Below are 24413 nucleotides of genomic sequence, written 5' to 3'. Positions count from 1 at the left end.
TCGATGTAATTTGCCAGACTGTTGAAATTTTCATTATGACCACATCCAGGGAAAAAAATGGGCTATTTCAGAGAATCAAAGAAATACTGTGTCCAAAACAGTGATTATAAGAACTTCCTTTCCTTGTCCCTTAACCCAGAGGGGACTGCTGGAAGTCAAGAATGCCAGATGCCAAGGGTTCACCCAGGGAGATGACAGCATTGTCTTCGCAGAAGCAGATTTCCCCAAGCCAGACTCCATACGAGTTTGCCAAGCAACTGTTATGTCATAAATGCAAATGCTCTAAGAACTGAGACCTCGTCTTTGATAGTTTTCTCTCTCTCGAAGACATGAATCTGCTGATTTGAGGCTGAACATTCTTATCAGCAACCTCTAACATACCCCCAGCTCCACTGCACCCAGTCATCAGATACAGTAGACAACACCAGACACGGCGCATGCTGCAACCCCTCTGCACGTGGTAGAAGCTGCCTCCAGCGGCCCTGGCAGGCGGTCACAGCAGTGTGCATGATTCCCAGTCCCATGATGGGAATGCCGTCCACAGGCAGACTCCATCACTGAACAGTGAGAGGGATTTACATTATTGTGCTGACTCCCCTCAATGCCATCTTTCTTCATTGATTCCTTTCATCCTAAAATTGTGTATCATGTGCGTGTCACTTCTTTCTCTTAGTACACAAATCTGACATATCCCAAGGCCTGAACCTTGACACTCTCATCCTCTCACTCCCTCTCCTCACCCTCGACTTGCCTCGTTCCCTTAAGGGAAGGAGCTACTACTTCTGCTTAGGTCTTTCCCAAATCCACAATTCAAGGCTTGGCACCTTTACCATTCTACTGTCACTGCCATCTTAACTTGCTGAAAACACAAAGTATAGTATCGTTTATTTCCAATCAGCTTCTCCTCTAGAATTCCCCTACTTCCATCCATGGATCCAATGCTTTAAGAATCTCTCTTCTGACTCTCTTGCTCCCCTATATCCAGTGTGTTTGCATTGTTGGTTTCTGAACCTCCTTGGAGAAGCTTCGTCCAGGAGAATCCTGTGAAGCTTGGACTGAAGCCATGTCCCTCCAGAAGCTTCTCCCAGGCACCTCTGGTTTATCAGTGCCCCAATCTCTTACAGGTAGATTTGCAGAAAGTTCCCAAATTTCATACAATCTCACATGTCTTCCAGTCTGTTTTATTTCAGTTCCTTAGTTAAAAGAAAAGTCTTTCTTCATCACCCAAGCCCACAGAGAGTTGGGTAAACGTCCATGTTGTCTTTGCACATCAGGGAGTGGAGTTTTCTTCTGCCTACTATTTCACTGATGATACAGTTCTTCAAAGGAACCATCTTCAGGCAAGCATCTCAGGCTCAGCTTCCCCCCAGAGAATACTCTCTCCTTTTGTAGTGAAGAAAATGACAGGTCCTGGGACATGGAGACTGGCAGCTCTCCTGCAGGAACATCACTTAATTCAGGTGCACCCACTTCTTTTCAGCTCCTCTTTCACGCTTAGGTTCTTCACTTACTCACCAGCTCAGTACTGACAAGACTTATTCCAATTTACCTGCCCTTCTCAATGTTCACATCAGGAAAGGTTCCAAGTTATCCAGACCAAAATATTACCTGAAGCTTCAGAATATCACATTATGCACTTTTGTTTCATGGCTTTTTGATGTTTGTCTCCAATTAAGACTCAATCATTTCTTTTCCACCAAGAACATGTGCACTATCTTCAAGGATGAGTTCTTTCCCATTGTAGCTCTGTCACTGATCTTGTGCTACAATAGCTTGTTCTATTCCCTAAGTTCTTTCTACCATCTATGTGTCATGTTGGGTTTGAATAAAGTGAGGTCGTTCTGTGTTTCTTTTCCAAGAAAGTGCATGAAAGTGCACTCCTTGTATGTATTTTTTCCTCTTGCCTCCGTGTGTTTTGCACATGCTATCCATCTGTGTGTGTGTGTGTGTATGTGTGTGTGTGTGTGTTTGGATCCTCTCCACCTCTCCTCATCCCACTTACTCAACTAACTTCTAATAGCTGGTCACCACCCCACTGTGCAGTGGCTGCCCCTTTCCCATAGCTCTGCCACATGGTGTACTTTGTGTACAGTGTTTGCTTTTATCTTCTTCCTCTCTGGCCTATTTCAGAGAAAAGTCCCTGTTTTCTTTATCTTTGTATCCCCCAAGCCTAGCATCTCTCCCTCAGTATACAATCAATATCTGTTTTCTTCCTGGGGAATCTGAAATCTAAAGTCAAAGCCAAGATGGGAACCAGAAAGAGAACCGAGTGTCCTGCACACCACACTTTCTGCACTTTGATGCACTTTCTGGCATGTGCAGCTCTTAGGAATTTCACCAAGCTGCAGTATCAGTGAGCCCAGGCTATGCAATCTCCAGAATGACAAAGCTTTCTACACTCTGATAAGCACTTCCATGTTGGTTATCATGTTTAATTCTCTTAGACTTACAATGTTTATCTCATTGTTACTTGAAGCAATGCTTCCTTTCAGCCCCTATCTAGCCTTTCACAGCAAAACTTGGCCAGTTCCAATTTGAGACTCGAATCAAAAGTTAGGAAACCAGAAAAGATGAAGTGGGGCTTTTCTGTTATTTACTGGTGCCATGCCTTCACGTGCTTCCAACAAGAATGCAACCTGAGCAGACAATGCAGGAGCAATCCGTACTCCATATGGTTAAGCTTTCCTTTGTGTGACCAAGGCACACTGTGCCAACAATCAGAGATATTCAACCTTTTAAAGGTTTTTGGTTGATATGTAATAATTGTGCATATTTTTGGGGGTACAGTGTGATAATTCAATACGTGCATACAATGGGTAAGGATCAAATCAGGGTGATTAGCATTTCTATCTCTCTAAACATTTAGCATTTCTTTGTGTTGCGAAACTCTTAACTCCTCTCTTCCAGTTCTTGATGAAACATACAATAAATTATTATGAACTGTAACTACCCTACTTGGCTGTAAACTATTAGAATGCATTTTTTATGTAACTGTATTTTAAACAAGAGTGTAAAAATATAACCTCATTTAGATAAATCTTAACAAACAAATTTTAATGGGTGCCTCAAATTTATTTAGCATTATCAGTTTTATCATGGTTGGAGAGCAATCTTTTCCTGAAACTAAAAAATTCAAGTTCTCTCGGATGGCCTAAGAGAAAAAATATTTTGCCTCTGACCATAATTTATTACCTCATATTCTGAGTCAGAGACCAGTTTTCCCCACTGTCCTCTGTTGCCTGCTCCTAGTCCCAGAGCTCTGTTTTGCAATGTACTCATGCATCAGCTAGTGGTGACATTCTCACAAGGGCAGCTCGGTAGGTAAGAAGAAGTACTGGCAACTGGGCGACCTCCAAGTCATACCCCAACGACTGCACAAGGGATCGGCAAGCTAGGACCTGAGAGCCAAGTCCCAACTGCTGCCTGGTTTTGTAATAAATAAAGTTTTATTGGAACACAGCCACACCCATTCCTTTGCTCACTGTCTATGGCTGCTCAGCAGAATTGAGCTGAATAGTTACAACAGCAACCACCTGGCCTGCAATGCTTAAGATAACTCCCACTGTCCCTTTGCTGACCGTTGCTTCAGGAAATCAGAAAGGAGAAAGTCAGATTCTTCTGTATTTCCTGGGATCCTGCTTTCTATTTTCCACAGGCCCACTGAACAGATGATGCCGGTGCGCCCAAACCAGTATACTGTCCATTTTTATTTATATGATAGCCAGATAGTGCTTACAGTCGAAACCTTCCAACTTTTTTTTTTTTTTTGACATGATCTCCTTGCTATGTTTGCAGTTTTCCTCCTTTCTGAGCACCTTCATTTGTCCACAGAGTTCTCTCCTCCTAGCCCAGTTGCAAGTCCTCCTGGTTCTGCAGCCTGTGCCCAGCATTCCTCCAGGCTGCTCAACAAATTTCAGACTGCCTCCTTTGCTCCCTGTCTACTAAAAATTACTTCCTGCATACTCTGATGTCTCTCCAGAACCCTCCCTCTAAAAGTGTGCAAGCCCACACATTTTTGAAGAGGGCGGTGGAGTATCCTACACCATGGGACACCACTGGACTTCACAGTCACTGGTCTTTTCTCACTCTGCATCTCTGCCATTTCCAGGTTTGGATTCACCCTGTCCAGTCCAAATCATACAGTGGAGAAGCCCGTACCCCTGTGCACACACAAGTTGTGCCCAGCACTAGCAAATAACAGTCTATGCATTGATTCTATAGGTCAGAGCAGAATAGTTCAGTGAGTTTTCTACCACACTTAGCTGCTGTCTGAAGCCTCAGGAAAGGTGCCTTCTGCATGCGCTCACCTGAGATGCACGGCATTCTATACCACATTACTTGGCAACAAGAGCGAGCAGAGCCTCAAAGCTTGAGAGCTGGTCTAAATTATATCACGGTCCACATGCAACGATGTGGTGAGAAGCTTCAGGGTGGGGTCATCTTGAGCTTGTTTCCTAACTTTTCTACTTACAACCTTGTGTTATCTAGCAGAATTACATCACGATCCTACCCATCACCTTCTCATTTATAAAAATGAAGATACCAATGTCAACTTCCCCAGATTGCTGAAATATTAAACTTTTAAAATGGACATAAAACCCTCAGAGTTCTTGGTAAGTACTCATAACTCAGTGGTTTCTACTGTGCCTTAAAATATGCAAGGTACAGGTGGTTTATGTGCTGGGTTTTTTTGTTTGTTTTTTAGCAAAACTCTATACTATGTGTCAGGTACAATGCTAAAAGCTCAGAATACATGCTAAAATTATCAAAACCAAGATGCTCCCCAAATTCATGGAGCTTACAGATTCTTCACTGAAACATGTACAGCTACTGGTAGCCCAATTTTAAACAGTGAAGAGGGGGCCACCATTGTGGCATAGCAAGCTAAGCAGCTGCCTGAGATGCCAGCATCCCTAATCAGAGCACTGGCTGCTCTGCTTCCCACCCAACCACCTGCTAATGTGCTTGAGAAAGCAGTGGAGTATTGTCCAAGTATTTGGGTTTCTACCACCCAGGTGGGAGACCAAGACAGAGCTCTGGGCTATTGGCTTTGGCAGGGACCAGCTCTGACTGTTGTGGCCATTTTGGGGAGTAAACCAGTAGATGGAAGATCGATCTCTATCTATCTATATAACTCTATTTCTCTCCCTCTCCCCTTCAAATAAATCAATCTTTAAAAAACAAAACAGTAGGAAGAAAGTAATGTCCTAGAGCATAAAGCGAGTCCAAGAGTGATCCTTCAACCAATCCTTCAGTTATCCCACATTTCCCCTCATTTAATGAAACATTTTCCTTGGTTTTTATCCTACAACACTGTTGACCAAATTAAGCAGAGAAAGGAAGATAGCCTTCCTAAAGCTACAGGAGAACCTAGTATTGCACAAAGTGGCGCACAGTGTGGGAACAATTTTGGAGAAAGTTACAGCATGAAAAACACCTGGTGAATGATCCATTCATCACTGCCCAGTTGCCAAAGAAGGTCCTAGCCAAGCTCCTTCTTGTGAAAATGAAAGCAGTAGATCTAATTACACGGATTAGGGATAAGAGAAGAAAGGGGGGCCGGCGCCGTGGCTCACTTGGTTAATCCTCTGCCTGCAGCACTAGCATCCCATATGGGCATTGGGATCTTGTCCCGGTTGCTCCTCTTCCAGTCCAGCTCTCTGCTGTGGCCCGGGAAGGCAGTGAAGGATGGCCCAAGTGCTTGGGCCCTGCACCTGCATGGGAGACCAGGAGGAAGCACCTGGCTCCTGGCTTCATATCAGCGCAGAGCCGGCTGTAGCGGCCATTTGGGGAGTGAACCAATGAAAGGAAGACCTTTCTCTCTCTCTCTCTCTCTCTCTCTCTCTCTCTCACTGTCTATAACTCTACCTGTCAAACAAAAAAGAGAGAGAGAGAGAGAAGAAAGTATGCTTCAGACAAAGAAAAATGTATTTAATAGACAAGATAGAATCCTCAAGGTTCCTTTTTGATGTTCTTCTCGGCTCCTGTTCTGAGTCATTTTTGCAAGCTCAAGTTGGGATGCAGAAGTCTCGCCTGACCCAGCCCCAGAAGTAACTCTCAACATACTCGGCTGAAGAAGCACATGGGAGAGAAACACCCAGGCCATGTGCCAGCAACCGCAGGAAGCTGTGTCGCTGTTCCCAAGCTGGGGAAGTCCTGGCTTCCAGGCTCACATTCTAACTGGGATTAGGATGAGAACCAGAAAATGCCAGATGCACACAGCTTCAGGGGCTCCCAGGTGCTGGCATACCCCCTGCTGAGTCTACTGGGGACCGGGGTGGGGGTAATGTTTAAGGATAAATGATCTTTACAGCTCTTTATAAATCAATTGCTCAAGTAATTACTAAACACCTCCGAGACGCCTGTCACAGACAAGGCGAGCCAAGGACACCCAGAAAAACAGTGGATGATTCATAACACAATCCAAGCGGGCCTGGGGCAAGTGTCTCCTGTTGCCAAGCCTGTGGACACCCTAGGAAAGTCTTGTGCTTGGGGTGATTGTCCTTTTCACCAGCAGACTTAAGCATCGTAAACAAGGGCTATGAGGGGCCAATCAAGCATTTCTGAGTGCCTCAGCCTGCAAGAAGCTGAGAATTGCTTTAAGAGCCAGCAGTTTTCAAAACCACCCAAGGCAGTAAGGGGCTTTAGACATTGCTCAGACATGTGTTTGGCTGGTCTAGGTTGGTTCTCCTGGAAAGAGGCCACGCTGTAGCTCAGAAGCCAGCAGAGTGGATGCCAGACTATCAGTGACTACCAAGGAACGGGATTTTAATATCCAGGAATGAAGGAAGGCGGGAGAGTAACAAATGGCCTGACATCTGTCATTGTATTGCTCTTGCATAATGCAAGGGGATCCTTGTCCTCTGCAACACGGCACTGGCAAATGGGTCTTGAAATGCAAAACCGCACGGACCCTGAATCCATCCATCCACACTGCTCTCTGCAGCACAGGACAGTGCTGCCTTCTCACACACCGCCTTGAGCAGAGAAACCATAGCAGCCAAGCTAGTTTTTGAGCTTTAGAATCAGACCTGAGATGCAAGCCTGGCCCTGGCATTTACTAGCCAAGTTATCTGCCTTTGGGAAGCCTCAGTTTTTCTATCAGGAAAGTGGGAATCACAACCAAATTGTTACAAAGACAAAACATCCTCATGCTCAATAATTCATGTACTGCCCTTACCATACCACCTACCATGTTGAAAATGCTCTGTTATACTTTTTAAGTGCCCAAATTATTTTAAGATTAAAGGCAAACTTAGAAGACCATGACTTAGTTCATGGGTTTTCTCTGTAATCTGGGGCAGGGTTTAGCTTTCTGAAAGTTACTTGGCAAGAATCTCCTGGATCATTCTCCTGTCCAGGTAGAAGAAGACCCCTGTGCACTGGAATGGACTAGGTTTGGGTTAAATCCTAAAATGATGCAGGCACCTGAACATGTGAGGCCCTCAAGCTGTGGTAGCATTTGAGCTACTAGGAACCTTTCAATAAATATGCAGTAACTGACCAGACATTTTCCCATTTTGGTGTTGCTTAATAATTATTGGGAAATAGGGGCCGGCATTGTAGTATAACTGGTAAAGCCACCAACTGTGATGCCAGCAACCCCTATGGGTGCTGGTTCATGTCCCGGCTGCTCCATTTCTGATCCAGCTTCTTGCTAATCGCACAGGGAAAGCAGCAGAGGATGACCCAAGTGTTTGGGGTCCTGCCACCCACATCGGAGACCCGGATGAAGCTCCTGGCTCCCGGCGTCAGCCTGGCCCAGTGCTGGCCATTGTAACCATCAAAGGAGTAAACCAGTGGTTGGAAGACTTCTCTCTGTGTGTCTCTCCCTCTCTCTATCTCTGTAACTCTGGCTTTCAAATAAATAGATCTTTGTAAAAAAAATTACTGAAAAGTAATTTAAATATTATAATTTTGTCATATTCTACAAGTATACACTATTTAAATTATCACTATAAGCAATTTACACTACTTAAAGCTTGAAAACATAAAATAAATATTTTATTTCCTTTCATTTGCATTTTAATTACTAAATCATTTACCCTATTTTCATAATCTTAGAGAATCCTTGTTTTGTAGATTGCTCATTTTCTCTTGCTCATTTTCTTATACAGGATTAATTTTAATTGATCTGGAATGGTTCTTTATATATTACTGATAAACTCCTTTCTCTTGCATACAATTTTCCAGTGTTTAATTGGCTTTTTTGACCTTTCATGTTTTTATTAACCTGGATTACTTTTTTTTTAAGATTTCATTTATTTATTTTAAAGAGTTACACAGAGAGAGAAGGAGAGGCAGAAATAGAGAGGTCTCCCATCCGCTGGTTCACTCCCTAATTGGCCGCAACGGCCAGGGCTGAGCCGATCTGAAGTCAGGAGACAGGAGCTTCCTCTGGGTCTTTCCACAGGGGTGCAGGGGCCCAACCACTTGGGCCATCTTCTACTGCTTTCCCAGGCCATAGCAAAGAGCTGAATCGGAAGTGGAGCAGCTGGGACACAAACCGGCGCCTATATGAGATGCCAGCACTGCAGGCGGCGGCTTTACCCACTATGCCACAGCAACGGCTCCAACTTGGACTATTTGTACATATTTACAGGGCTCAGTATGATATTTCAACACCTGGGTCCAACATAAAATAAACAGGTCAGGTAATCAGCATCTCTCCCCGGCCACGTGTGGAGCCTACCAGCTCCACTCCTCTGGTTCTTTATACAGCATGTAGTATGTGATCATGAACTCCAGTCCCCCACTATGCTGTGCAACACTAGAACCTACTGTTTCTTTTCAACTTTGATCCAATCTCCCTATATGCTCCCACTTCTACCCTTCCCAGATTCTAATAATCTAAGTTCAGATTGATTTTTTGTAAATTTCCACTTGTCACATCTTAGAGCTAACGTGTGTTATTTTTTTATTTTCAGTACAAGTTTAAAATTTTTATGTAGCCCAAGTTGCTGGGATATTGTTTTTAGGATTAGAAAGTTTCCCCACACTTCAAAACTAGTTAATTATGTACCTCTATTTTCTTACATATTTGGGGGTGTGGTTCCAGGGTTATTACCTGTAATCCTTTAATTCATTTGGAATTGTTACTCTGGTAACCATTTTAAATGTCATAAATTGGTATAGGCTTTTTAGAAAAATATTGCTTTGACATGTATCAAAAACCACAACTGAGTCAGTATCCTTTGCCCCAGTATTTCTACTTCCAAGACTCTGACAAGAAAATGGGTGTGCAATCAATGATTTTTACATAAAGACGGTCACCCAAATGGTGTTTTTAACAGAGAAAGGAAGAAAAACAGAGGAAAATGGTCATGATCCAGTCTCTCCAGGAGGCGTGACGAGTAAATGACCTGCAGCTACACTGTCCCATATGGAAATCGTTAATCACATGAAGTTATCTACATACATGCACATTTATTTAAATAAACTCAAATCTAAAACTCAGCTCCCCAGTTGAATTAGCCACATTTTCAGTGATCAATAGTTACAGCATGTGACTAATGGCTTCTAGATTAGCATAGGTACAAAACATGGCTCTTCTCATTTAAGTTTCTATTGAAAGCATTGCTCTATGACTATTAAAATCTAATTTTTAAAGAATATTTAAGGGGGCCAGCATTGTGGTATAATGAGTAAGCCGCCTCCTGTCACACTGGAATCCTACATGGCCAATAGTTTGTGTCCTAGCTGCTACACTCCAATTAAGCTCCCTGCTAATCAATATTTTCATCAAGTTATGTTTATTCAGAAGAAACACAAACGCTGTCCTCTTGAAGCTTGTTATTTAAAGTGAGAGAGACAGAGACAGAGAGATAGAGACAGAGAATAAAGAAAGAATATGTAAAGATTCATAGGCACATAGGAATTTAATGAGATACATTGAAAAAGTCTAGCAGCATGGTACCTACTTAGTAAGTGTTCATTCAAAATTCAAATGGGAATTGTCACACTACATCAAATGAAAGACCTAATTAGCACATATTCCAGGGTCAGCAGTGATTTAAAAAATACAAAAGCTATTACTTAATATATACTAAATTGATCTTTTGTATATAAAGATAATTGAAATAAAAAAATACAAAAGCTATAATTATCCATCAACATCTATTATCCAGCCACAGAAGTCACAAAAACAATTTTCTCAACAAACAATACTTAAGAATCTATAGTGCATAAGGTGAAAAAAAAATTCAGAGTATTTAGTAAAATGGAAAGTCCATGAGACTTCCCAAACATCAATAAAGAATCAGCCAGAGCTGGCACGGTGGCACAGTAGGTTAAAGCTCCAGCCTGCAGCACCAGCATCCCATATGGGCATCAGTTTGAGTCCCGGCTGCTCCACTTCTGATCCAGCTCCCTGCTAATGTGCCTGGGAAAGTAGCAGAAGATGGCTCAAGTCCTTGGGCCCTTGCACCCATGTGGAAGACACGAAGAAGCTCCTGGCTCCAGCCATTGGAGCCATTTGGGGAGGGAACCCGTGGATGGAAGATCTCTATCCCTTTCTCTCTGTCTCTGCCTCTCTCTGTAACTGTGTCTTTTAAATAAATAAAACAGGGGTTGGTGCTGTGGCATAGCGGGTAAAGCCGTAGCCTGCAGTGCTGGCTTTTCATATAGGCACCAGTTTGTGTCCCAGTTATAATCTCGGCTGCTCCACTTCTGATTCAGCTCTCTGCTTTGGCCTCGGAAAGCAGTAGAAAAGGCCCAAGTCATTGGGCCCCTGCACCCATGTGGGAGACTCAGAAGAAGCTCCTGGCTCCTGGCTTCAGATCAGCCTAACTCCAGCTGTTGTGGCCATCTGGGGAATGAACCAGTGGAATCTCTGTCTCTATGCCTCTGCCTCTCTGTAATTCTACCTTTCAAAGAAATAAATAAATCTTTAAAAATAAATAAATAAAAGAATTCCTTTTTAAAAATAAAAATATATAAATAAATAATCAGCTGTTGTGAAAGAATGCTTCACTTTGGTGTGATTAAAACTTTGGTGGATTTTGTAAAAAAAATTTTTTTAATTAAGATAAAAAATAAAACTTTGAGGGAAAACTTGGAAATCTGAAAATAATTTGGACACAATCTTCCTACAGAGATCAATTAAAAAAGAAAAACAAAATGTATTTTTAGAAAAATCTTGGAAGTACAGAGAATTAACCAAAAAGAGATCTAGTAAAAGATGAAAATTTAAGGAGGTCAGCATTTGGGAATGTTTGCTAAGGAATGTTTACCAAGGCCACAGAGATATCTGAGAGTCTGAACATCACTTTGTAGCTTAGGGGGCCAAAAGTCAACATCCAGAGTCTTCTAAGGACTGTGGAACACTCTTCATTTTGTGCAAAACAGAAATATATCAGCTCTTGAAAGGACTTCGACCATCTGGGATATCTAGAAAAATCCCAAGCCCTTAAAATGAGTCCAGACTTTAATTCTCCCAGGCACCTGACAGAAACTAACCAAAATATTCTCTAGAGGAACAGGCCTCAAACTATTTCTACAAAGAAATTTTAAAATATAGTGGTCCTCTTGCAATTGAAGATAACACATCACAAAAGAAATGAATTCAATAAAAACATCCCCTACAGAGCTCTAAAATTTGGTTTATCAAGACGGACTTTAAAATAACTGCTTATTATGCTTGAGAAAATTAAAAAATTATTAAACACTTTTTAAATGTCCGAAAATTCTAAAAAGTGGCAAATTTGGAAAAGAAGAAAATAAAATTTTGGAGCTAAAAAGATAATAACTGAAATAATTTATGTATGAGTTTCACAGTAGATTTGAAATATCTTAGACTATTTGTGAACTGGAAGATAGATTTGGAATAAAGTGTGAAAAATCAGAAGTTGGCATATATTGAAGAGACCAAGAGATATAAAAAGAAGATTGAAGCAATTTCAGAGATAATAGCTGAGGATTTTCTTGTGAATCCACACATTCATGAAGATATAGGAGCCTTAGCAAGAAGAAATAAGAATAAATACACACTCAGAACCATCAATTTAAAACTGCAGAAACTTAAAGTCAAAGAGAAAAAACGATCTTAAAAGTAGCCAACAATCAAAGATTCACTTTAACCAAACAATAGTTATAAATTTTACTGACTTTTTAACAGCAACAATGGAAGCTAAGAAGCAATGGAATCTATCTTCACCATACTGAAGAAAATAACTGCAAGCTAGAATTCTATATATAGTAAAAATATCCCTGGAGAATGAGGTAAGGTAAATAATTTTTCAAGAGAACCAGAACTAGGAGAATTTCTAAAATACATTTATAATCACAAGGCATTCATAAGGATGATCTTCAAGCTAAAGAAAAGTAACTCTAGACAGGAAGTAAGAAATTCAGGCAAGAAAGAAGCAATTCAAATGGAGGAGCTGGCAAGCTGAACTTGTACAGGAACATGATTTTGGAGAGCTACCTTTACAAGCTGAAGTTATCTTCCTGCTATATGAATTAGAAATTACGTTTGGCTGTATTCTGAAAGAATATAGTTAAACTCTATCCTCACATCACATTTTAGAATATATTTTCTTTCTATTTTGGGGTAGAGGAAAACAAGATATCATAAATAAAAGATATATATGAGTTTTACTATATTATTCTTATAATGTAAATGGGCCAAGAAACCATTTATAAAGTGGTAGACTGATAAAGAATATTTGCAACAGTTTATCCGTTAGAACCAGGTTCAGCCACATGTGTGGTGGGATCTACAGGTGGAAACAGGTGGGATAAAGGGCCCTTAAGAGCTTTGAGATACTATTTTACCCACTAAAACACATATGTATTATTGATAAAAATAGATAATGGATTTTAAAAGGTAAGCTCAAAGATCTCAGTTTTTGATGAATGCAGAAATATTATTAATCTGGCAGCCAAAACTCTCACTTTCCAACATGTATTTCGGATTCCAGAATAAGATACATAATAATCTTTTCTAGTGGTTTGTAAGGGAAAATGTAAATAATATTTTGGGAATAATTTAATTTTTTAGCATAGACTACATGTCCTTTTGGTGTTCCTTTCAGCCCTAGAATTTCAAAATTCATCCTAGGGGCTGGCATTGTAGTGTAGGAGGCTAAGCCTCTGCCTGCAGCACCAGCATCCCACAAGAGTACCAGTTTATGTCTTGGCTGCTCCTCTTTTGTTCCAGCTCTCTGCTTATGGCCTGGGAAAGCAGTAGAGGATGGCCCAAGTGAGTGGGCTCCTGTACCCACATAGGAGATCCAGAGGAATCCCCTGGCTCCTGGCTTCAGATCAGCCCAGCTCTGGCCATTGCAGGCATTTGGGGAATGAATCAGTGGATGGAAGATCTTTCTCTCTGTCTCTCCCTCTTTTTGCCTGTAACTCTACCTCTCAAATAAATAAATAAAATTGTTTTTAGAAAATTCATCCTAAATTCTCTGAGGATAACTGTTCTGAATTAGTGAGCCCCAGGTTCCTGTTCTAAGGATAGACCAAGAAGGCTGCCAAGGATTCTCCTCCATTGTTCTCAGAGGACATCATCACTGAGCAGAATCATTCTGCCCACATCAGTGCTGAGTCACCCACTCAGTGCATTCTGACCTCACTCTACCCACCTGTCACTGCCCTGTTACTCCCAGGTGTTTCTATAGTCTGTCTCTCCGTTCTCTTAAAACCATAACTCTAAAATAAAAGTTTATATCAATGGCTTAACTGAATGGCTTCAGGAATGTTCTCTGTAGGCAGGACTAGCTGGATGATAAAGTGGATATTTGTCGTGAACTCAGTTTCACTCACAAGGCAGATCATTGTCCCAGGCAAAAGTGAGACAAGAAAAAACGGGCAGCTGGCCCTCACTCACCTGCCGGAGTTTGGCTCCGACCATAGAGGCACTGCTGTCGAGCACAAACACCACATTCTTGGGCAACGGAGGAAGGTCTTTAGGAGCAAAGTAATGCACAAAATATCCATTTAGAACCTAGTAGAGGCAAAAGAAAGCAAAAATGGCAATATCCAAATTAGGGAGGATAAATACCGAAAATGGGTAGTGTATGGAACTTCTAAGGTCAAAGACAGAATGAAATGGAGTCTGGGGTCACATTCCACACCCAAAGTAAAATTATCTATGATCTTAATCCCTCCAAGAGAATTAAATGCCAATTTAATCTGTACAAGGAAAGATTCACACTTTGAAATGTAACCAGGACTATAAATTTAATTTTGATTATCTACCCCATTCTGATCTTCGCTATCTGTTTTTTTAGCAAGCCCGTCACAAGTTGAGACATCAAGGCTGTCTACATTCCAGGTGCATATTAATACATTTTAACATTCCCACCCTGTCTCCAGAGTAATAAACCTAGAGGGAAATGAGCCGCAGAGTCATCTCTTTTAATTAAAATTGAAGATGAACCAAAATTCTAACCTCATCTAACACACCATAGGGAAAATTACAGGACAGATTTCATTTGCTCTCTGGATTACTGGAGCAGGAAATAGGTGCCCTCAGCTTCCAGCTAGGGAACACCAACAGTCTCTTGGAAACATAGTTTCGATTCAAGAAAGTTTTTATTAAGAACCAAAAAGTTCTTTCTCCTTAAAGTAAGTAGAGTTCTAATCTGACTACAAGAGTCCAGTAACCAGTAGGAAATAGCAGCAGCAAAGCCCTTACCTGGATTTCCCCAATGCTCTGTTCCCTGTTGACATCGTATCGAATGATGAAATCTCCCAAAATTCCATTCTGGGCAATCCTGGCTTGCTGCACCACACTAGGCTTAAAAACAACTTTAGCAAACGTTTCATTTTGGTTGATAATAGTGGAAGGAGGAGGCCCAGAATCCTCTGCAAACAAGATATAAACATAATGAATAACTGAGTTTATAATATTTTCCTAAAAAAAAAGAACTGTTTTGCATGGACACAGTGGGCTAGGCATCCCTTTATTCCATGTTTGTATTTCATGTGAAATTCTGAGACTTTTGTTGATAACATGTCACAGTGCAAAAGATATGTCATATATTTTACATGTATGCCTCCTATTTAGCCTACTCTTACGAAAATTTTTAAAACACACAAAAGTAGAGAGGATACTAAAATGAACTCCCATGCAAACATCACCCAACTTCAACAGTATTCAACTTTTTACCAACCTTTTCTATATGTTTTTATCTTATCATTTTTTAAAAGATTTATTTATTCACTTGAAAGGCAGAGTTAGAGACAGAGAGAGAGAGGAGGTAAGTCAGAGAGAGATCTTCCATTTGCTGGTTCACTCCCCAAATGGCCACAATGACCAGATTGGACAGGTCTGAAGCCAGGATCAGGAGGTTCTTCTGAGTCTCCCACTTGGGCGCAGGGGCCCAAGAACTAGAACCATCTTCCTGCTGCTTTCCCAGGTGCATTAGCAGGGAGCTGGATCAGAAATGGAGAGCCAGAACTCAAACCAGCATCCATATGGGATGCCGGCACTACAGGCCATGGCTTTAGCCCACTGTGCCATAGCGCCAGCCTCTTGTCTCACCATTTTAAAACATATTTTAAAGCAAACCCCAGACATCATATTTTATCCTTAACAACATCAGTATGTGTCTCTAAGAACTTTTTTCTAAGACAACCACAAAATCATTAACACAAGTAACAAAATTAATGCTAGATGCCTTATTATTGTTGTAATATCCAGCCTGTGTTTAAATTTCTCTGATTCTTGAAAACGTGTTATAGTATGGCTGTTGTCTTTGAATCAAGATCAAAACAAAGTTTCTGAAGTCTCTTTTAATCTACAAATGGCCTCCCCCACCCCTGGCTCTTCTCTTTTTTTTAAAATCATCAATTAATCTATTCATTTGACAGGCAGAGAGAGCTCTCCTCTGCTGGTTCACACCCCAGATGTCCACAATGGCTGTGGCTGGGCTAGGGTCAAAGCCAGGAGAAGCCAGGAACTCCATCTGGGTCTCCCTGGCAGGAACCCAATTACTTGCCATCCCTGCTGCCTCCCAGGGTCTGAATTAGCAGGAAGCTGGAGTTAGGAGACAGAGTGGGGAAGTGAACCCAGTTTCTCTGATATTGACTGCCTATTGCTGCTCCCACACACAACCCACACATGCATTTGCTTTCTAACACTACATACGTGTTGTAAACCAGCGGCTGCTTGTCCTATGTAATTTCTCACAATCTGCATTTCATGCCAAATCCTTTAACTTGCTCCTCTCTTTCCCTGGTTTCCAAACTTGGTTTATTTCATAACATCTGGGGGAGCTTTAAAAAAATTATTGACGTTCAGACCCAGAGATGCTCATTTCAATGGGACACAACCTGAGCATCAATGTTATAAAATTTGCCCATATGATGCTAATAATATGCAGTCAAGGTTGAGCCCCAACGGCTCAACCCTCTGTGTTTTCTGGCATTCTGGTAGATGGAGCTAAAAGCATGGTTAGATGCAGGTTTAATGCTGTTCAGCTACGTCATAGGTGATGAACATGTCAAAGGAGAAGCATCTGTAGAATATCTCACAGGCGAGGCTGAGTACTTATCTACTTTGTCATATTACAATATACAGAGAGGCTAGCGTTGTGGTGCAACGAGTGAAGCCACTGTTTACCATTCCAGGCATCCTACCTGGGAATGCCCAATCAAAGCCTGGCTGCTCTGCTTCCCATCCAGCTCCCTGTTAATGCACCTGATAAAGCAGCAGATAATGGTTCAACTACTGGGCGCCTGTCACTCACATGGGACACCGGATGGAACTCCAGGCTCCTGACTTCAGCCTGGCCCAACCCCAGCCATGCAGCCATTTAGTGAGTTAACCACCAGATGGAAGTTCATTCCCTCTCTCTCTCTCTCTCTCTCCTCTTTACACAGATAAAGAAATGAACATTTTTTAAAAAAGAAGGTACAGAATACCTCAAGATCTACCTCTAGTGGTAGTAAGACTGACAGTGGCTGTAGGTGTTGTCAGTCTGACACCCCCTCCCCCGCCCATAATATATTTCCCACAATATTTTGCTTAAAGTTTTATCACTCACAGATGACATTATATGCATTACTTCATGAGAGTTGCAAAATGTTTATTTTTAATTCTATTATTCCTTCCATATGGAATTACTCCATAAATCATTTGGTTGTCTTAACATACTATTTGTTTAAAAACTTTATGACTTTTGGGTCGGCGCTGTGGCATAGTGGGCTAAGCCTCAGCCTGTGGCGCCAGCATCCCATATGCCCCCACTGCCCCTCTTCTCATCTAGCTCTCTGCATATGTCCTGGAAAAGCAGTGGAAGATGGCCTGAGTGCCTAGGCCCCTGCACCCATGTAAGAGACCCAGAAAAAGCCTCTGGCTCCTTGCTTCAGATCAGCCTAGCTCCAGCCCTTGTGGCCATTTGAGGAGTGAACCAGTGGATGGAAGACCTTTCTCTTTGTCTTTCCTTCTCTCTCTCTGTAACTCTACCTCTCAAATAAATAAATGTCTTTTTAAAAAATAGAAACTTTATGACTTTTAAAGAAAACACCATTTACCAAGCTTTTCCAAGCATGAATCTTAGGATATATATATGTATATACACACACATATATATATAATAATAGAAAGATAAACAGAAAAATGAATTTTATGTGATTTATGAAAATCTAATGTGATGAAGATTAAACAAGAGCATCTCATTTCTCACTCCTGAACGTCTTCTCTGGTTAGAACATAGAGAATTACGTAGCAGAATACTCATCTTTATAAATCCACCCTATCTATTCACTTGGCACTAAAAATCTGAAGTTTAACATCTGCATACACCATGAAGAATATGAAAATAGGGCAGGCATTCGGGCTAGTGGTTAAGACACTGGTTAGGATGCCTACATCCCATATTAGAGTGCCTGGGTCTGAGTCCAGACTAAGGCTGCTGTCTCCAGTTTCCTGATGTTGCAGACCCTGGGAGGCAACAGTGATAATTCAGCTTATTGGGTCTCTGCTACCCTGGTGTTGTCTTCACCCTCAGATCTTTGAGGGTACTTGGGGAGTGAGCCAGCAGATGGCAGCTCTCGCTTCCCCCCCACACACCTCAGGTGAGAGTGGGAACACAGTCCCCCACTACCACAAAGTATGCAGTCGAGTTTCCCACATTTGGGGAAATCGCAGGGGTCAGCACATCCAGAGTGCAATGGATGAGCCTCACCCTGGGAAAACCACCTTCACGATCATGGTATCTCCCCTGCAGGTAAGTAAAGCTCTCTATTTCAGTCTCCATCTATCCCTCTCCTCCTTTCTCAAATAAAACTACTTTAAAATGTGACAATAAAATCAGAATTCTTAAACATAGGTTGAGTTTTTTTTCCACACAGGCACACAATCAAAGCCAGACTTAAAGCTGCTGTGAAGTAGCTGATTATCCTTTTATAGCTACTCAAGTTGAAACCATGGAATAGGCTGACCAGCAATTTCTGATCTCTAATTAGCAGAATTTAAAAGGAAATGAGACATAAATGGCCACAGCAATTTGTATTTAAGAATAAACTTTCTCTGCTGGCGCCGCGGCTCACTAGGCTAATCCTCCACCTTGCGGCGCCGGCACACTGGGTTCTAGTCCCAGTTGGGGTGCCGGATTCTTTGCCAGTTGCCCCTCTTCCAGGCCAGCTCTCTGCTGTGGCCCGGGAGTGCAGTGGAGGATGGCCCAAGTGCTTGGGCCCTGCACCCCATGGGAAACCAGGAGAAGCACCCGGCTCCTGCCATCGGATCAGCGCGATGCGATGCACCAGCCGCAGCGTGCCGGCCACGGCGGCCATTGGAGGGTGAACCAATGGCAAAAGGAAGACCTTTCTCTCTGTCTCTCTCTCTCTCACTGTCCACTCTGCCTGTCAGAAAAAAAAAAAAAAGAATAAACTTTTCTTCTGCTAACAGTTTACTAGACACCAAAGTCAAAGGAAGTTTGAATATTTTCTTCAACAGAACAATTACTTTTCAGAGACAATTTAGTTGTAACATTAACAGGAACCACAAGGCAGAACTAATTCTTCTATTATTTGCACATATCAAGGGCAGGAATTTTGGACGTGATCAGAGAGCTAGAAAATTTAAGATTACTTTTTAATTTTTTTAAGATTTATTTATTTTACTTGAAAGTCAGAGTTACACAGAGAGAGAAGGAGAGTCAGAGAGAGAGAGGTCTTCCATCCGCTGGTTCACTCCCCAATTGGCCGGGATGGCCAGAGCTGTACCGATCTGAAGGCAGGAGACAGGAGCTTCTTCCAGGTCTCCCAGGTGGGTGCAGGGGCCCAAGGGCTTGGGCCATCTTCTACTGCTTTCCCAGGCCATAGCAGAGAGCTGGATAGGAAGTGCAGCAGCCAGGACTCAAACTGGCACCCATATGGGATGCCAGCACTGCAGGCGGTGGCTTTACCCACTATGCCAGAGTACCAGCCCCTACTTTTTTAGAGTTATGTAAAAGACAGCAGGCTTCCAATAGTTCTGCTCATTTGAAGGAGTCAGGACAATCAAGGTGGCACTCAGGTTGACAAGGGTCGCTGTCAGGTTCACTAGCATGGCTGAAGATGCCTTAGGTTTACCATTACAGGGAGGAAGAAAAGGGGGCTGAAAATGGAAAAGTCCTTGAAAGCAAAGGAAACTAAGTGCTCTCTAGGGTCTGTCTCTCCTTGGTAGACATTGGCCAAGCATCAAGAATGAGAGGGGTAACACAGCAGCTAAGACTTGGGATCATGAGTCAGAAGGCTCTGCATTCAAATGTTGGTCCCACTTCTTAGCTATGAGACCATGGACAAGTTTCCAAATCTAGGTTATCGCATCTCTAAAACAGACTGATGGAGCCGGCGCCGTGGCTCAATAGGCTAATCCTCCACCTTGCGGCGCCGGCACACCGGGTTCTAGTCCCGGTCGGGGCGCCGGATTCTGTCCTGGTTGCCCCTCTTCCAGGCCAGCTCTCTGCTGTGGCCCGGGAGTGCAGTGGAGGATGGCCCAGGTGCTTGGGCCCTGCACCCCATGGGAGACCAGGAAAAGCACCTGGATCCTGGCTCCTGCCATCGGATCAGCGCGGTGCGCCGGCTGCAGCGGCGGCCATTGGAGGGTGAACCAACGGCAAAGGAAGACCTTTCTCTCTCTGTCTCTCTCTCTCACTGTCCACTCTGCCTATCAAAAATAAAAAAAATAAAAAAAATAAAATAAAAAAAATAAAACAGACTGATGGTAGTACAGGGTGCTTATCTGAAATGACTGGAACCAGAAGTGTTTCAGAGTTTAGATTTTTTCAGATTTTAGAATAGGTGCATATACATAATTACATATCTTGGGGATGGGACCCAAGTCTAAAACACAGAATTTGCTTATGTTTCATATATACTTTACACACATAGACTAAAGTTAATTTTGTACCGATTTTTTAATGCATCTGCATTTTTTTAAAAGATTTATTTAATTATTTGAAAGTCAGCATTACATTGAGAGAGAAGGAGAGCAGAGAGAGAAAGAGAGAGAGAGAGAGGTCTTCCATGCGCTGAAATTCACTTCCCAGATGGCCGCAACAGCCGGAGCTGCGCCGATCCTAAGGCAGGAGCCAGGAGTTTCTTCCGGGTCTCCCATGTAGGTGCAGAGACCCAAGGACTTGGGCCATCTTCTACTGCTTTCCCAGGCTAAAGCAGGGAGCTGGATAGGAAGTGGAGCAGCCAGACTCCAACCGGCACCCATATGTGATGCCGGCACCACAGGCGGTGGCTTTACCCGTTACACCACAGCACCAGCCCCTGCACCTGCATTTTGACTGTGACCTATCACATGAGGTCAACCATAGAATTTTATACTTGTGGTGTCATGTCTGCACTCATAAAGTTTTGAATTTTGGAGCATTATTGGTTTTTGTTCAAGGATGGCTCAACCTATAGCAACTATTTCATACTACTGAAAAGATTAAATGATGTTAATGTCCTTAGCCCCATTCTAATTCATGGTAAGCAGTCGTGCTAGCCACTATTATCAACCTTAAATGTATACAAAATAGAAGGAATTAAATATAAGCCAATAAAGCATGTAAGACTTGGGATAGTATATAGCAATCAAAGTGAAAGAACTACTATTGCTACTTTCAACATGGTTGAGTCTCATAGTCACATTAGGTGAAAACATCAGATACAAGAGTGTGTTCTCTAGGATTCCATTTACGTAAAGTTGAAGAGCAAGCACAACATAACCATGGTGATCAGGGTAGGACAGTGGTTACCTCTAGGGGGGTGAATGCTGACTGGGAAAAAGCACCAGGGAATCTTTTGCAGTGGTGAAAATATTCTATGCTTGACATGTAAGATAGTTTCATTGTTGTACTGTATATAAAATTTCATCATGCTATATACATTGAATAGAGTATTCTTTTTTTTTTTTTTTTTTGACAGGCAGAGTGGATAGTGAGAGAGAGAGACAGAGAGAAAGGTCTTCTTTTTGCCGTTGGTTCACCCTCCAATGGCCACCACGGCTGGCGCACTGCGGCCGGCACACCGCGCTGATCTGAAGGCAGGAGCCAGGTGCTTCTCCTGGTCTCCCATGGGGTGTAGGGCCCAAGCACTTGGGCCATCCTCCACTGCACTCCCTGGCCACAGCAGAGAGCTGGCCTGGAAGAGGGGCAACCGGGACAGAATCTGGCGCCCCGACCGGGACTAGAACCCGGTGTGCCGGCGCTGCTAGGTGGAGGATTAGCCTAGTGAGCCGCGGTGCCCGCCGAGTACTTTATTCTATGTGCTCCCAATTGTTTGCCACAATAATATTGGCATCACAGACCCCTATCTGTTCTTTTCTTGGGTTGAATATGTTTCTGTAGGCATTTATATGGGGATTAGGTGTATCCCAAGCAATTCCAACTGGCAGAATTAGGACCAGGGATAGAGTTACCAGGAAGCACTTGTCAGGGCAGTATTGGTAAACTCTAAGATTAAGGATGTTCTATTGGTGTGGGCAACTTTCACAAATCATCTTACTGGAAGTGTTCAGATCAGATCAAACCTTCAATAACAACTTACAGAGAAGGAAGATGTAGAACAGCTCTCACAGTATGGTCTTGGGCCAGCAACATAGGCATTGCCTGGAAACCAGCTAGAAATGCCAATTCTCAAGCTCAACACAGAAACCCTGAATCAGGCACCCCAGGGACGGGACACAGTGGTGTGTATTTTAACAAGCCCCCCTGGTGAGTCTGGTCTCTGCTCACAGGAAGTCGGTGTGTGTCTTACATATAGTCTATGTGCCTTACATATAGAAAATTGGTAATAAAATCTCAAGGCAACCTTGAGATTCTAAGATAACACAATAATTAGATTTGCCTCTCTTTATACTACCAGCGTGTACCTACTTTGTCTTGCTTTATATCTCTCTCATGAAAATGCTTTTTACAAGTACCCTGAATTAATACCATTCATGGCTGAGTGAAAGCCGGGGTGATTAAAAAGTATAATTTCCTTTTTCATAATGCATTTGACTAGCCTCTTTGATATAGACCATGAGAAAGGATAGTGCATTATTATTTTGGTTTCCTATTGACCTCTGGTGTTTGCTGGTTCATGATGAAAATTCATGAGATTCCTCTAAATGGCCTTATTTCACAGACCCGAAGACTGGGTGGATTCTCAATTTTGTTACTCACCAAGGAACCTAGAGTATGATGCTGACTTCTACCCTCCAAATACTGAAACTAAATATGATCCCATGAATTTTCCACTACCTATTCTTTACAAAAAAAAAGTTTGCTGCAGAACAATTCCAGAGTAACATGTCTTGAAAATAAAATCTTCTCTTTATTAGAATAAAGTAGCTTCAATAGGTTAGTATAGGCTGTTCCACAGTTGTTGATTAAAATCCCCAAGCAGAAGAGGGGTGTTTGGTTTTTCCTTACTGTTACTGGGGCTCGTTCTGCTAAGCGCCACACAATATTTCAGAAGCACAGTGGATTGTATCAGCAGAGTCCCCAGAGTCATGGCACGTGTTCCCAAGATAATGAAGAGTTTGGGAGCTGACCAGAGAGAGGCAGAATCTGACCTATTTTTCTAATGAGGACCCACGCATCTTTTTCTCCTCTTTGTTTTCTTTCCTTCTTGCCCACTTAGTCAGAGGATAGGAGTGAACTGTGGTACCTGCTCTGATCTGGGAGAGGCTGAGTCTTCTACTGCCAGCTCCTGTTTTCATTGAGACATCAGTGGGCTCCTCTCAAGCAACATATTCTAAGTAAACACAGGGGCCTCTGGCTGCCCACGGGGAAAAAATGACCAACCACTGCTTCTCCACTACTGATTCCTCCCTGCTTCTCAGGCCACCGGGGTCCCCACAAGGCTCTCTTCCTGTCTAAAGCACAGGCTTTTTGAGCAAGAAGTGATGTGGTATCTCTTGAAGCCAAAGACAACCAATGAAAGTGGACTGTGGATTCTGACAGACTCAAAACAACTAGCTTGGTATTTCTGAGACTCAAGTCCACAGTCATAAAACCAGTATTAGGATTAGCTGAGATCACATACATAATGTGCCTGGCACATAGTAGGTACACACAATACTTATTAGTTCTCATCCTCTTCTCCCTCGGCAGTAGCTTTTTTTGTTTGTTTGTCTGTTTGTTTTTCAACTTTTATTTAATAAATATAAATTTCCAAAGTATAACTTTTGAATTATAGAGATTTTCCCCCATAACCTCCCTCCCACTCACAACCATCCCATCTCCCACTCCCTCTCCCATCCCAATCTTCATCAAGATTCATTTTTAATTATCTTTATATACAGAAGATCAACTTAGTATGTACTAAGTAAAGATTTCAACAGACTGCACCCACACAGACACACAAAGCATAGAGTACTGTTTGAGTAGTAGTTTTACCGTTAATTCGCATAGTACAATACATTAAGGACAGAGGTCCTACATGGGGAGCAGGTGCACAGTGACTCCTGTTGTTGATTTAACAATTGACACTCTTGTTTATGGTGCCAATAATCACCCGAGGCTCTTGTCATGAGCTGCCAAGGCTATGGAAGCGTCTTGAGTTCACCAACTCTGATCTTATTTAGACAAGGCCATATTCAAAGTGGAAGTTCTCTCCTCCCTTCAGAGAAAGGTACCTCCTTCTTTGATGGCCCATTCTTTCCGCTGGGATCTCACTCACAGAGATCTTTCATTTAGGTCATTTTTTGCCACAGTGTCTTGGCTTTCCATGCCTGCAAAACTCTCATGGGCTTTTTTAGCCAGATCCAAATGCCTGAAGGGCTGATTCTGAGGCCAGAGTGCTGTTTAGGGCATGTGCCATTCTATGAGTCTGCTGTGTATTCTGCTTCCCATGTAGGACCATTTTCTCCTTTTTAATTCTATCAATTTTTATTTGCAAGACACTGGTCTTATTTATGTAATCCCTTTGACACTTAATCCCATATTTTTGATCAATTATGAACTTAAACTGATCACTTTAGCAAGTAAGATGGCATT

General features: G+C 42.4%; 1 protein-coding gene and 1 non-coding gene across 4 annotated transcripts in view; both read right to left on the bottom strand.

Annotated features, from left to right (window-relative positions):
• The window catches only part of ITIH5 (inter-alpha-trypsin inhibitor heavy chain 5), a 106786-nt gene that overhangs the window by 31957 nt on the left and 50416 nt on the right, over positions 1-24413 (bottom strand). For all 3 annotated transcript variants that reach the window (XM_070055768.1, XM_002717611.5, XM_070055769.1), the window contains exons 7-8: positions 14642-14811; positions 13832-13948 (exon numbers count right to left, since the gene is read on the bottom strand). In XM_070055768.1, coding sequence (XP_069911869.1) covers positions 13832-13948; positions 14642-14811 — 287 coding nt within the window. The remainder of the gene's footprint in view (positions 1-13831; positions 13949-14641; positions 14812-24413) is intronic.
• LOC127483637 (U1 spliceosomal RNA) lies at positions 18025-18187 on the bottom strand. Its single transcript, XR_007910075.1, has one exon. It is a non-coding gene; the product is annotated as a U1 spliceosomal RNA (small nuclear RNA).

Source organism: Oryctolagus cuniculus, chromosome 13 (assembly GCF_964237555.1).
Source record: "Oryctolagus cuniculus chromosome 13, mOryCun1.1, whole genome shotgun sequence".
Taxonomy (NCBI): Eukaryota; Metazoa; Chordata; class Mammalia; order Lagomorpha; family Leporidae; genus Oryctolagus; species Oryctolagus cuniculus.
Note: the sequence above shows the minus strand (reverse complement) of the source record. Positions and strands in the feature narration are given on the sequence as shown.